At 46.6% G+C, this 12,906-nt stretch overlaps 1 protein-coding gene across 1 annotated transcript; it reads left to right on the forward strand.

Moving 5' to 3' along the window:
• Positions 1-1,605: 1,605 nt before the first annotated feature.
• On the forward strand, positions 1,606-4,716 carry LOC125417675 (uncharacterized; the record flags this gene model as incomplete). Its single annotated transcript, XM_085699135.2, has 1 exon — positions 1,606-4,716. A coding segment is annotated over one exon (3,069 nt), but the record flags the coding sequence as incomplete, so codon positions are not given.
• Between the last annotated feature and the right edge of the window lie 8,190 nt (positions 4,717-12,906).

The raw sequence follows: 12,906 nt of genomic DNA on the forward strand, positions 1-12,906 counted from the left end.
GCTGACAACTCCCAGAGAGAACTCTCAGAGTTCAGTTGCCTGAGATCAACAGTGCGATTCAGATGGAGAATTTTCTCTCTCTTCTGGAAAGCATTGATCCTTCATGGCTGACCCCCAGCTCCACCACTCGGGTAATGGACATGATCTTTGCCTTTGTGTGTGGGCTGGGGCTCTTCCGCCTATTATCACCCCTCCTCCCCCCTTATTCACCCTCACCTCCACCTGCAGAAAATACCACCCCGCAAAAGGTAAGTTTGCCTTGGGCCCAAACCAAGGAAGACTAGTTCCCTCTCTCCAGGTTTCACTTTCCAATTAATAGGGAGGTGGTGACAGGGGATCTCAGCCAAGAGCCGGACCCCATCCTCTTGAGACCTGGCAGGTAGGGGAAAGGAAGAGTGGACTCCAAGATGTCTGCTCTCAGACCATCCATACCTGGGAGAAGTCCTGTGCCTTGGTGGTCAGGGACGGTGTTCCTGGGTTGGTTAGGGACCTCTGAGAAAGGAAAGGTTCTGAGCGATGGTTTCTATGTTCCCCTCTAACATATATGCTTATAGGGTTGACTGACCTGATATGAAGGGGGCAGTGACCTCCAGGACATTAGGAACCAACTGCTGGAACTTCAGAGCTGAGCCTCTGGTCCCATGTGGCTCTCACAGAGACGGTCCCCATTTGAGTTTTCCAAGAGAAAAAGAACACATATTTGCCCACATTATCAATATGTGAATGGAACCGCAGCTGCTCTCTCTCTCTCTCTCTCTCTCTCTCTCTCTCTCTCTCTCTCTCACTCTCGCTCTCTCTCTCAGGTGGTGAGGAGGGAGCACAGAAAGGTTAGGAAGAAAACCAGGACTGTGAAAGGTAGGCTACTTCCTTCCCCTGGTGAGGTGACTTCAGGCCCCAGTCCCACTATAACACTAATGAGTTTCAGGACCCTCAAGGAGGCAGCTCCAGGAAAGGAACCCAGAATTGAAGCCATTTCCCAGTCCTGTGCTCAGAATGAAGCTCTGTACCACCAGGACTGGGTACTCTCTGGGGAGGGATGGTGTGGGAGGAGGTGGGGCCATGGGAGGAAGTGGGGCCATGCTGCCTGGATTTGGAGGTAAATTGGTAGCTTGCCTCTTCTCTGAGACAATTTTCTCTCTCAGAGCCCTAGTCCTTCCTTCCCTTCCACAGGGAGATAATGACGCCTATGCAGGTCATTGTCCTGCCCATGTGCCTTGCTCTCCATGTGTTTGGGCACATGGCCTTGCTCATGGATATCAGAGCTCCTGTTTAACTGTAGATTTCTATGGAAGGACAGTTCATCCAGTCTCTGGTAAGATACCCAGTCCTTCCTATAGCCACCAATAACCCAGTCTCCATTTCTAGCTTACAGAGTCAGCAGGAAGAAACCTAAGGAGGACAAGGTACTGGGTTCACTTCTGCACAGGTGAGCCATCCCCAGTTCTCTCTGACTCACTCCTATCGCCTGCTATGTGATCACCCGTGACCAGGGCATAAGGTTATCCTGGGAATAAGGGCTCCCTGGATGGGTGGGATATGAATACAGCCCTGGAAGTTAAGATAACAAGGTCTCGTAAAGAGCAAAGAGTGGAACGGTGGTTGTGATGGGCTGCGAGGGTCCCTCCCTATTCATCTTGCTCCACCTCCTGGCCCCATGAACTCCTGATTGCAATCATATCTCCTGCCTCTTGCAGCATACAGGAGAAGCTTGGCGACACTTGCAAACATTTAAGACAAGATGCCTCAGGTGAAGTATTCAAACGAGATGATGCCAAAGCCCACCTGCCACCTAAGAAGACCACAGGGAAGTCTGTGGAAACCCATTCACCCCTAGAGACTTCCTCTGCTCCTAGCAACGAACACCTGTTGCTCAAAGATTCTAAACCCTTGTCTCCTGTCCTGATGACTTCCTCACCGATTGAGTCACAGTTATCTGAGAGAGTTTCTTGGCCACCAGAGACCTTGACAACTGGAAGATGCCATTCACCAACCCAACAGGCACCTTCCTACCCATTTCATCCTCAGAATCCTGTGGCTTATCCTCCATCCTTGCCACATCCCAACATGGCAGTTCGTGAGTTTAATTCGAAAATACTGGGGACCTTACAGAGCTCACAAACTCTGCCATGTTTGCCTTCTCCCATACCAACCACCCCAGGCATTAACCACTCAAGGAGGCCCACCTCGACCACCCCAGGCCTTAACTATTCTAGCAGGTCTACTTCAACCAGTCTAGACCTTGAACACTTAAGCAGGCCTACCTCCACCACCCCAGGCCTTGATTTCTCAAGTAGGCCTACTTCAACCACCTCAGGCCTTGATACCTTCAGCAAGCCTACTTCGACCAACCCAGGCATTGAACACTCAAGTAGGCCTACCTCAGGCCCTATCAAGTACCAGATAACTTCCAGTACCTTGTGCCACTCAACCTCCTCAACTGACGAGTCCTTGCAAGAGGATCTTTCTCTTACCATCCACAAGGCCTCGTTCTCGACAGGCCCCACAGACAGCCAGATAGAGGCTAGGGAGCCCTCTTTCATCAGCCCAGTTATACATGAGATGCAGGAAATTCAACTCAGTAAAAGAGTCCAACTAAAATATTGGCAGGAGAAAGGAAAGGGGAGATCAGACCTTTCCTCCGGCTCTCCGGGCAGTATGCCACATTCCTGCAGCAGCAAGGGGGCCAACATCACCTCACGCTCCTTCTGGAACAAAGACAGCAAATCAGACCAGTTGTCAGGTCACCAGAAGGACTTAGATAACGATTTAAAAGAGAAATGTGTCCAACTTTACTGGGGTCTCCCCTGGCTCCACAGTGAGTCCCTAGTGACTCCTGTCATCATGACAATGTCCCCACTAGATTCCCCCTCCATCTTGTTTAATGGACTCTCTACTTACAGCCCATTACACGTTAAGACTAAAGGCCATCCACAGGAAGTATTTAATCAACAGAGGTCCAACAGTTGGGGCTCGCAGGGCCAGGGGCCTGTTGTCCATCTCCAGGGGAATTACATTATCCCCGAGCTACGGGAGCAGACGGAAGAAGATTTTAAAAAGAGACTCTCACTACACCAGGGTCAGAGGCCCCCCAAAGTCCAGCTATCTCTTGGCCTGGGTCAGGCAGAAGTTAATCACAGGACTCTAGGTCCCTCTGCACAGAAAAATGAAAGCAGAGAGTGTCCACACAGTGTCTCATTAAAGGGTCCAGAGATGTTACAACCATGGCGGACCCCACACAAGGATCTTCCAAACATTCTAGGAAGAGCTCTGGGAAAAGATCTGCCCCCAGAGGGTTCCCTGGGCAGAGTTCTCGAGGCCTTGTCTGAGACAGAGAGGGAAACGTGCCACATGAGATTCCAAACAAGTGACACACATACTTTAAACATGAGGAAGGATACCACTTCACCGTTTCCGCAGTCCTCCAATGACTCTCTGTCCTGGGACTCTACAGAAGACTCTATGACCCAACTGGCCGGTGACCTGGGAGAACCCATCCAGCAAGCCCCAGAAAGAGACATGAAGACAGCTTCCTCTGTGGAATGTCAGTCCATACAGAACTGTCCTGCCCTCCAGCCAGCACTCCTTAGAGAGGCTCCACCTAGTTACAACTCTGTGCCCCCTGAGGCCCCTACAACTGCCCGGGGCTACAATGTCACTTCGGTTTCCACCCCAGAGAGCCTCGTGGGCAGAGCCTGGCATAGGGATACTCTTGTCAGGTCTTGGGCAGAATACCCAGAGCCCAATCCAGGCCGAGTCCAGAAGAGTGAGGGTGGGACTTTAAGCCATAACGACAACGAGGTCTCTGTTAGGGAGATCACAGGGGTTTCTCAGTCCTCAAGGAGCAGGGGTACCAGGAAGCTGGAGGAGACAGAGGAAGAAGAATCTCATGAGTGGACACTCCCCGTAGAAGCTGCGAAGATCGCTGATTTTCAAACCAATCAATTTCTGGGGGCAAGTGGAAATCTATCTAAAACCTTTCCCCAGAATGCAGACGACTTGGGCCTGAACACACCTCACTGCTCAGCTGCTGGTGTTGTCCTGAAGGATTGTGCTACAGGCGAGTTATGCCAAGACTGGGACCCCGAGGTAGTGATTGCTGCAGAGATCCTGGCTTCCAGGACCTGCCGGTACAGACCCAAGACTGAGCCCACTACGGCCAAGTCACACTGCAATTACAGGTCCCCTTTCTTACAAAGAGACAAAAACGTCCTCAAGAATTACAAGTCACAGGATCCACAGTATAACCAACACATTATCACCAATAGTCAAAATGATAAATACAGAAGTCCTCCCAGGCAGGGCAGACCACTTAAATGGACAAAGCCTGACCAAGCCCACCCATCAAATAATGAAAACCATCAAATAAAGAAATGTTTACTATCAATTTTCAACCGCAAATATAACGTAACAGACAACTCCAAGCAAAACTACAAGGGTGTACCATCGATGACCCATAGCCAAGGAAACCAAAGAAACAGCAGAGTTTGCCATGCAAACCTCAAGATTCAGAGTCAACCTTCCCCTGACGAAGGCATGCCCAATGGCATCAAGCAGGCCCGGGTATCCAGAGACCCTATCTTCCGAACCAGCTCTCATCAGCAAAGAGCCCATGTTGCACATGTCCCAGGGACACCAGTGTACTGTCCACGTCATGGACATTGCATTAAAGTATGATCTATAAAGAAGCCTTTCCCCAAATTAAAATCTTAGACATTATTTCCTCTGGGTATGTTTTATCTTGAGGTTGTATCTGCTTGCTAGGCCACAAAGAGATGTCTGCATCTGGTCCACCTTAGCGTACTATTTCAGGAGAGGATATGGCTCCACAAAGGGGGAACAGAACCGTCTCCAAGTTCCATCACTGTCGTTAGAGTCAATTATACTGTAATTAGGAAAACAAAAGGTTTGAGGATTTGGGTGTGTCAGTGTGTGTGTGTGTGTGTGTGTAGTGGAGGACTCAAAATCAGCCCTGCAAGGCACAAACAAGAAGTCCTTAGTACTGGGGAGCATGATAAGTGAACCACGTAAGACCCTACTCTAAGGGTCAGCTCCCATCCAGACCAACCCAGGCCTTGACCACTCAAGCAGGCCTTCCTCAACCACCCCAGGTCTTGACCATTCAAGGAGGCCCACCTCAATCCCTCCAGGCCTAGACCACACAAGGAGGCCTGCCTCAGGTAAAATTTCCAGGTACCAGGTAGCTGCCAAAACCTGGTGCCACCCCAACTCCTCACATGGTGAGTACTAGCAAAAGGATCTTTCCGTCAGCTTCCAAGAGGCTTCGCTATGGGCAGACCCCACATTCAGGCAGATGGAGGCTGGGGAACTCTCTTATCAACCCTGACATCCAGGAAATGCTGGAAGTTCAGGTTAGGAATAGGGTTCAACTGAAAGTTTGGAATTAGAAATAAAAAGAAAGGTCTGACTGTGCCTTTAGCTGTATGGACCGTATCCTACAGCAGTGGAGCCGGAAGCAGGCCAGCACCACCTCACGCTCCGTTTGGAGCAGAAACTGCAAATGAGAGCAGTTTTCAAGTTCTTGGAAGTTTTTTTACCAGAAGGTTTTACCAGACAATTTACAGCAGAAATCAAGCCCATTATTCTGGGGCCTGTCTTTCTCCACAATGAGTCCCCTGTGGTTACTGTCCACATGGCAGTGTCCCCACTAGATCACCTCTCCATCTAATTCAACAGACGATCTATGACACCCTAACCAAGTGGAGACTATCATAGCTCCACAGCTCTTTCTAAGAATTCCTTGATTCATCAATTGTCAAGCCCAAACAATTGACTCAGAATCAGTTCTGGTTCAGATCACCAGCAGTGGCTGGAATCCAAACCCAGGCCCATGATCCATCCTCTCTCCCAAAACTACAGCACCACTCAGCTCCAATTAGGGAAAGTTCTTTCAGGAGTGGGTCCTTTGGTTCTGATGGCTGCAGATATCCTGGCCTCTAGGGCTCTCAGTTCAGCTTCAAGACTGTGCCTGCTCCAAACAAGTCACCCTCCCAGGACAGGAATCCCTTTCTGTCAAGTAGAGGGAATGTCCCCAAGATTTCGGATCCCTAGGAAGCATGGCATAGCCATATCTTTTGGTCCAAATAATGAGAAAGCTGAGTATGGAAGCCACAGACAGGACCTATAGGCTATAGGGACAAGGCTTCTAGAATCCTCCGCATCAAAAAACCATGAAAAGAAGTTTGGGGACAGAATAAAAGGCTTTTTATTGTCGCCATGATTTTCTCCTGATATGTTCTAAACTTATCCTTGTGTAGCTGTGTACACAGGCATCAGAGAGCCAGCCCAGTGTCTACCCAAGTCACAAAGTAGGTCCAGTCATCTGGACAGTAGTGCGGCATCCTTGACTTCAAAGCAGGCAAATGGTCACGTCTGAATATCCTGCAGAGGCATAAAGAACCTAGAGACCCTAGGGACCTCCTACTCAACTCACTGGAGACTGGCAACCACCAGAGTTCCCCAGGCCCTTCCAGCTCAGCCTGGATGACAAAGCAGTGTCACCCTGTCCTATGTCTGCCTACAATGCCAGAATGGTGGCCAGCATGGAACAGACAACTTTCATGAGGGTGGTAGCTGCAGAGACCCCTGGTCATTTGCAATACCTCCTGTATATACAGTGCTCATCTGACCGTGGGCATGATGAGGCTAAGGAGGAGGTAGAAAATACAAAGTTTAGAGTCAAGGCAGGTGGCCACATAACGTGAGGATGCCCTAATAGTTTCATGCATGTGAATCCCTTGCCCTTCCAGTACAGACAGTTGACATGGGGGTCGGAGCCACACACCTAACCTCAGCCCAGTCTCTTTACCATGGACTGGAGGAGCCCTTTAGCTTGAAGGGACTTTGCTTTGGCACAATATTGCAGGACAACTTCAGCGGCTGAGCAGTGAGAGGTGCTCAGTCCTGAGTCTTCTGGATCCTGGGAAATAATTCTAGAATTTTATAGACTTCTTTTGTCTCCAGTGATTCATTGATTTGAGAGTTACCCATCTCCACAGCTTCCACAGGGAGTTCCCAGTCACAGGACTCCTCCTTCTCTGCCTGCTCCAGCTCCGTGGTATCCTTGCTACTTGGTGGATTAGATGTCACATTGATCTCTCGAACTTACTCCTCTTTGTACATTTCTCCTAAGCCAAACTCTCACTCCTGTGGCTCATAGACATTATTGTCTAGGCCCAGATTCCTTTGTGTTGCCTGTCCAAGATTCCAGAACCCCATCACTGTATCAGGCTCTGCCCACGAGGCTCTATGGTGTGGACTCAAAAGTCATATTGTTCTCCCGGATAGTTGTGTTTATTTAATTTAAATCGGGTAAAGCGCTTGCTTTTCCAGATAGTACATTTCTGCAGAGGCAGTACCTTGGACAGTGCATAGGGATCTCTGTGATACATGGTGCCTGTACCCTGTGATGATACAGGACAGCTCAGAACACAGGTTCTCTGCACATAGGATGATCATGGGGCACCCAGTTGTCTGTGGAATGTTGGCTGTGTACCATAGGGTTGGCTTCGCTAACACAGTGTTTTCGTGATTCTTCTTAGATTGTACCCTAGTAATCCTGTGGTGGTAGACATACTGACTTGCTGGATGGAGCTTTGGGTGTTTCTTTGTGTAAGTTTGCTTTCACACCTATGGTGGAACCCCAGTTTCTCCTCTGGAATGAATCCAACAGAGGTCATGAGGCCCTTTCTTTCAGCCACTTGTCGGGCCATGAATCATCTGCTCACGACTGCCCCTCAGCTTTGTGTCCTGGCTGATAAACCCTTGACTTTTTGCAAATAGAGGGTAGCTTCCCAAAAGCACATCCAGCAATCTGCATGTTCTTCTGAGATCTAGAGATGAGCTGGCGGAAAGGCCAGAAGTTAGGAATTCTGAATGTCCCACACAGCCTGGTGGCCTTCACATGCACGTTGTGCTAGCATTACTCTCAAGGGAAAAGAGAGGACCTGGAAATGGTTGAGAGGATACTCTGCTCACACAGCAAGGCATTCTAGGCCTCCAGCCCTTGCCTTCCCATGAGACCAGCAGAACAGGCCATCTCATAGTGCTGGTTCACACAGCAGAAGGCACTTGTCTAAAATGCGGCGCTAGACCGGCAAAAAAGGGTCCCTTCCTGAGCATTGCTCAGCTACCTTTCCATTTTTCTTTGCCCCAGTCTCTGTATCTTAGGAAACACATGGGCATAACTGCATGCAACTGCATACAAGAGCAGCCTATTCCCAGGGTGGCCTGCACTGTTCCTCACAGACGGCAACAGGAAACAGCTCCAGCAGCGTCACTTATTCCCTGGTAGAAAATGTGCTTCTAGAAGGTGTCATCAAGGACATGGACATGGGGCCTGCTCCAGCACACTTCAGCAGAAACCCTCTCAGCCCTCCACAGACATGCACACAGAAACCAAAGGCAGACCTCTACTAAGACCCACACAGAGAGATGTCACCACAGAGTTTTTGAATTCCACAGAAATACCCCCACAAAGATCAATAATGAAGCCATGACAATGACCGCCAAAGAGACTTCTGATGATTGGTACATCTTACAACATGCAAAAGGAACAAACTTCAGAGTCCACACAGAGTTTTCAAAGATACTTTTGATAAAGACAGTAAGGGAGACCTCAGAAACTTCCCAGAGACCTAAGTAGAGATGTCACTTGGTGGCCTCAGGGTAGCACACAGCACTCCCTCACAGTGACACCCCTCTGCCTTCCAGATCTTTACACAGCACCTTCAGAAGGACAATCATACAGACTTTCTCCATACCCAGAGACCTCTCGTGACACATGGAGGTGATGCAGACTTCCAGAGACCTCACATAGTCCCTTGGGATTCCACACAGAACATCTGTACATTTCACAGTGTTTTCATGGGAAGACCTAGCACACAAGTCATACACAGTCACCTGAGCATTCAGAAGGTGGCACATTCACAGAGACTCTGGTTATGTCCTGTGGTTCGTATCTTTCTGGGAACTCTCTAGAAAGTAAAGAGATGGTTAAATGGGACAGGTGGAATTCAGAGTCAAGATCAAGAATGTAATAATCCCCAAGAGATAGACACTTCAGACCTTCCGAATGTCATTTGACATTTGTTTCTATGACTTTCTTTTGAATTTACCTTTGCTTTTTAGTAACATTGTGTCTCCTTGATGTTGATTTTTGAAATGTTTTTGTTGCATGTGCTAGTTTGTCTTTCTCAACTCAACACAACCTAGATTCACCCAGAAGCAGGGACCTCAACTAATGAGTGGCACCTGGGTATTATCTCTGGGGCATAATTTTGATATGTGATAGTCCCTTCCTTGGGAAGGTGGTCCATGGCTGATAAGAAGCTAACAGAGCTGAAGAGATCGCTCAGCAGGTAAGAGCGCTTGTTCTTTCATAGGTCCCAGGTCTAGTTCCCAGCATCCACATGGTGGTCCACAATCATATGTCACTCTAGTTCCTAAAATTCAATAGTTTCTTTTGATTCCCGAGGTACTGGGCATTCACGTGGTATACATACATGCATGCAGGCAGAACCCACATACAAATAAATTAATCTCATTTTTTTTCAAAAGCTAAGTGAGCATGATCTCGATCGCAAGCCTGTAAACAGCCTTCCTCCTTAGCTCACTCTTGCTTTGCTTGATGATTGGCTGTAGCCTGGACCCAGGTGATATCATTTCTTTGTTTAAAAACCTGTATTGGAAAGTTAAAATTGAAGTCAGCTCAATAGTTGAACTTGAAAGTGTTGAATGGTGTTCTATAACACTACTCTCTGAACCACACCTGCTGCCATCTTCACAAGACTATCTGCGTACACTTGTCAGAGTAACGTGATGTGCCTTTGGGCTGCTAATATTGCCTCCTAGAAGGAAGGGTTGGGAGGGTCACTGAGCCCTTATCTGAGTGTCCAGCTACTCTTCCCATCTATTTGTGTGTGTGTGTGTGTGTGTGTGTGTGTGTGTATGTGTGTGCATGCAATTCTACCCTAATTGCATGTGGCATAGTAGGTCTTAGAAAGGGTTAAAGTATACCTCTGCTACTGAGCCTAATAAATTCATTGGTTCTCCAGTGTGAACTGTGGTGGAACAAACATTGGTTTATCATTCTGACCTTATCAGAAAAATATAAGCCTCGCTTCAAACCCACCCCTATAGCCATTGTGAAATCTGGTAACAATGGGTCGCATGGTGATATGAAAAAACTCAGGCAGGAAGGATTGGATCCAAGCCTCAAGTTGCTAGGCACAGGCACCTGTCGCAGCTGGAAGGGGTGCTTCTTCAGCTCAAGCCTTAAGATGTTTCCTGTCTTAGGCTGTTACAGGTAGGACAGCTTTGTCAGATCATTTTTAAAGGCATGCTTTATACTACTTCCTATGTATGTGTAAATATGCTCATGTACGTACATGTACCCCATGTGTTCAGGAGACCACAGCGGCCAGAAGGTAGATGTGAGCTGCAGAATGTGGGTGAAAGGTACAGCACCCCGGTTCTCTTCTAAAGCACCAATTGCTTTCAGATGTCAAGCCACCTCTCCAGTTCCCATCGTGTGTGTGTGTGTGTGTGTGTGTGTGTGTGTGTGTGTGTGTGCCCACACAAGGCAAATTAGTGCTATTTCATTGGCATCACAATAAACATACCCAGAAATCTGTCTACGTCCCCACTCACTAGAAACATTTATTCTTCTTCTCCATTTACGTTCCTTTTAGGAATTAAAAAAAAATAGTAGGATAAAGTAACATTGTTTGTCAATTGCTTTCTAAATTTGGAATCAGTCCAGAAAACCCAGGAGGCAGTTAAGCCCCATCACAGTTAATCTGCTGACTGTCTAGCCCATGTGACTGCCCCCCACTCCCTCACTGCGGATCTTTTCATGTATTCTTTATAAGGAAACCACTGAACTTTAATTAATATGAAAAATTCAGGTTTTCATCTGATTTAAATGTGACTGACATCACGATGCTTCTAAAAGAGGAACAAAGTACAAGCATGAGGGTGAAAAAAAAAAACCCTCCAAACCTGGTGCCTGCCACCGTTTTTTGTTCCGGCTGCCAACATTGCGTGCATTTCCATGAAGCATGGGAGAGACACATCCATCACACCTTCCGTAAATCTTCATGTCAGTATGCATAAGCTGGGGTCACACTTGAGATATGTCTGTACACTGGAATGGACAAAGTCAGCTCTCTGCCGAATGAATCAGCAACCTTTCATCACAAATGCCCCAGATAGAAATGACCAGAGTGGTAGTGATGTAGTTCTTATGGGCTTGTGATAAAAAAAAAAAAAAAAGATTTGTATGGTTAAAAGTGAAGGAGACACACACACACTGTGGTATGAACCTGTCATGTGCACATCCATTTTTCGTTTTTAGGAACTTAATGACATCAGATGTAAGTGTGTTCTTAGAAGCCAAGTAGGACAGACTGCCTCCCTATCTGCTCTCAGCTATTACCATTCTGTTTTTATACAGCAGATTTCTCTCCCATTTGCATGTAACCCATGTGCTTATGTGTGTGTGTGCCATGATGTTGAGACAGCCTCTTTACAAGATCAATATTAATCCTGCCTTTTATATCCTCTACAGAAATAGAATATAGTCCTAGGGATCCAAGAAAGTCAAAACCAAATGCCCATAAAAGAAAGCTAACACATTTTTGTTTTGATGTCCTGGCCATTATACTTCCAAAAGGTGTGGTTGTCAATTAAAAATCCTGTGACATCTGTTTCCCTAACACTGTGAGTTGTAAAGCTGGCCCTCATCTTTCCCAAGTCTTCTCATAGGATTGTAGGATCAAGTGGATCCTGGACAAGAAGAAATAGCCTTCCTCAGTGGACTCAAATGAAAGCTGCAGAGAGAGTCATGTGCAGCTCCAGAAGAACCATGGGAGAAGGGCCAAGAGGAAGTCTTTGTAAGGGATAATATGGGAGACGGCCTACACACTAAGGCTACACTGAGGTTATGAGTTCCTTACCATATTAAACTGAAAAGGTCAATATTATCTGGCCAGCTGAGCAGCTTTTATTGGGAAAGTGTTGACCTTTTCCCTTTTCTTTGTTTTTAGGCTTTTCCTCCAACAGGTTGATTCAGTAATACTTACCTGAGATCTTTTGATTAGAAAGCACTACTCAAAATTAGGATTTTGTTTTCGCTCTGGCCAGGAACCTCATGCTAATTGCTTTTTGCACACGCACCTCTATTTCCAGAGGTTGCAGAGGGAAAACCCTATAACTGTGATTATAGATAATTGTATTCTTGGAAATCCTAAATTTAAAACAAGGATCACAAAAGCAAATCTTTTAAAAGCTGAAATTGTCTCAAGTTGCCCTAACTTATGACATGAAACATCTCAACTGACTTTCAGATTAGGAACATTGTCAGCCCTTTTCTTTCCCTTGTAATCTCTGGTAGGTGTACAAGGATGACTTTTATATATATATATATATATATATATATATATATATATATATATATATATATATGTACATATATATAAAATATGTACACATACATGCATACCATTCAAAATTTGTACCTTAAATAAGGATTATAAGCATAATTGAACAGTTTGATTCTAATATAGCTAAGGGTAAAATATATGATCCTTGAGAATCAGGAAAGCATGGATTGGTGGTGAAATAAAGGATGCTCCACCATGCTTTATTTACCTATCATTATGAGCCAAAAATAGGAAGGATACTTGCATTAGTTTTGATACAGTTTTGCATTTGTTTTGGTAACTTGTGGTTAATGTCACCCCATACTTCTACCAACACTTTCCAAACCTATGTAGAGGTGCCAGCCTGTAGCTTTAGGGGGCTGGGGTAAGTGTGCAAGGCTTTGGGTCTCAGGTATTTTGGCACATCTAGATGAAGGCGCTCCCTATATGTCCCCTTCAAGGGTAT

Source organism: Myodes glareolus, chromosome 14 (genome assembly GCF_982192425.1).
Source record: "Myodes glareolus chromosome 14, mMyoGla1.1, whole genome shotgun sequence".
NCBI classification, from domain to species: domain Eukaryota; kingdom Metazoa; phylum Chordata; class Mammalia; order Rodentia; family Cricetidae; genus Myodes; species Myodes glareolus.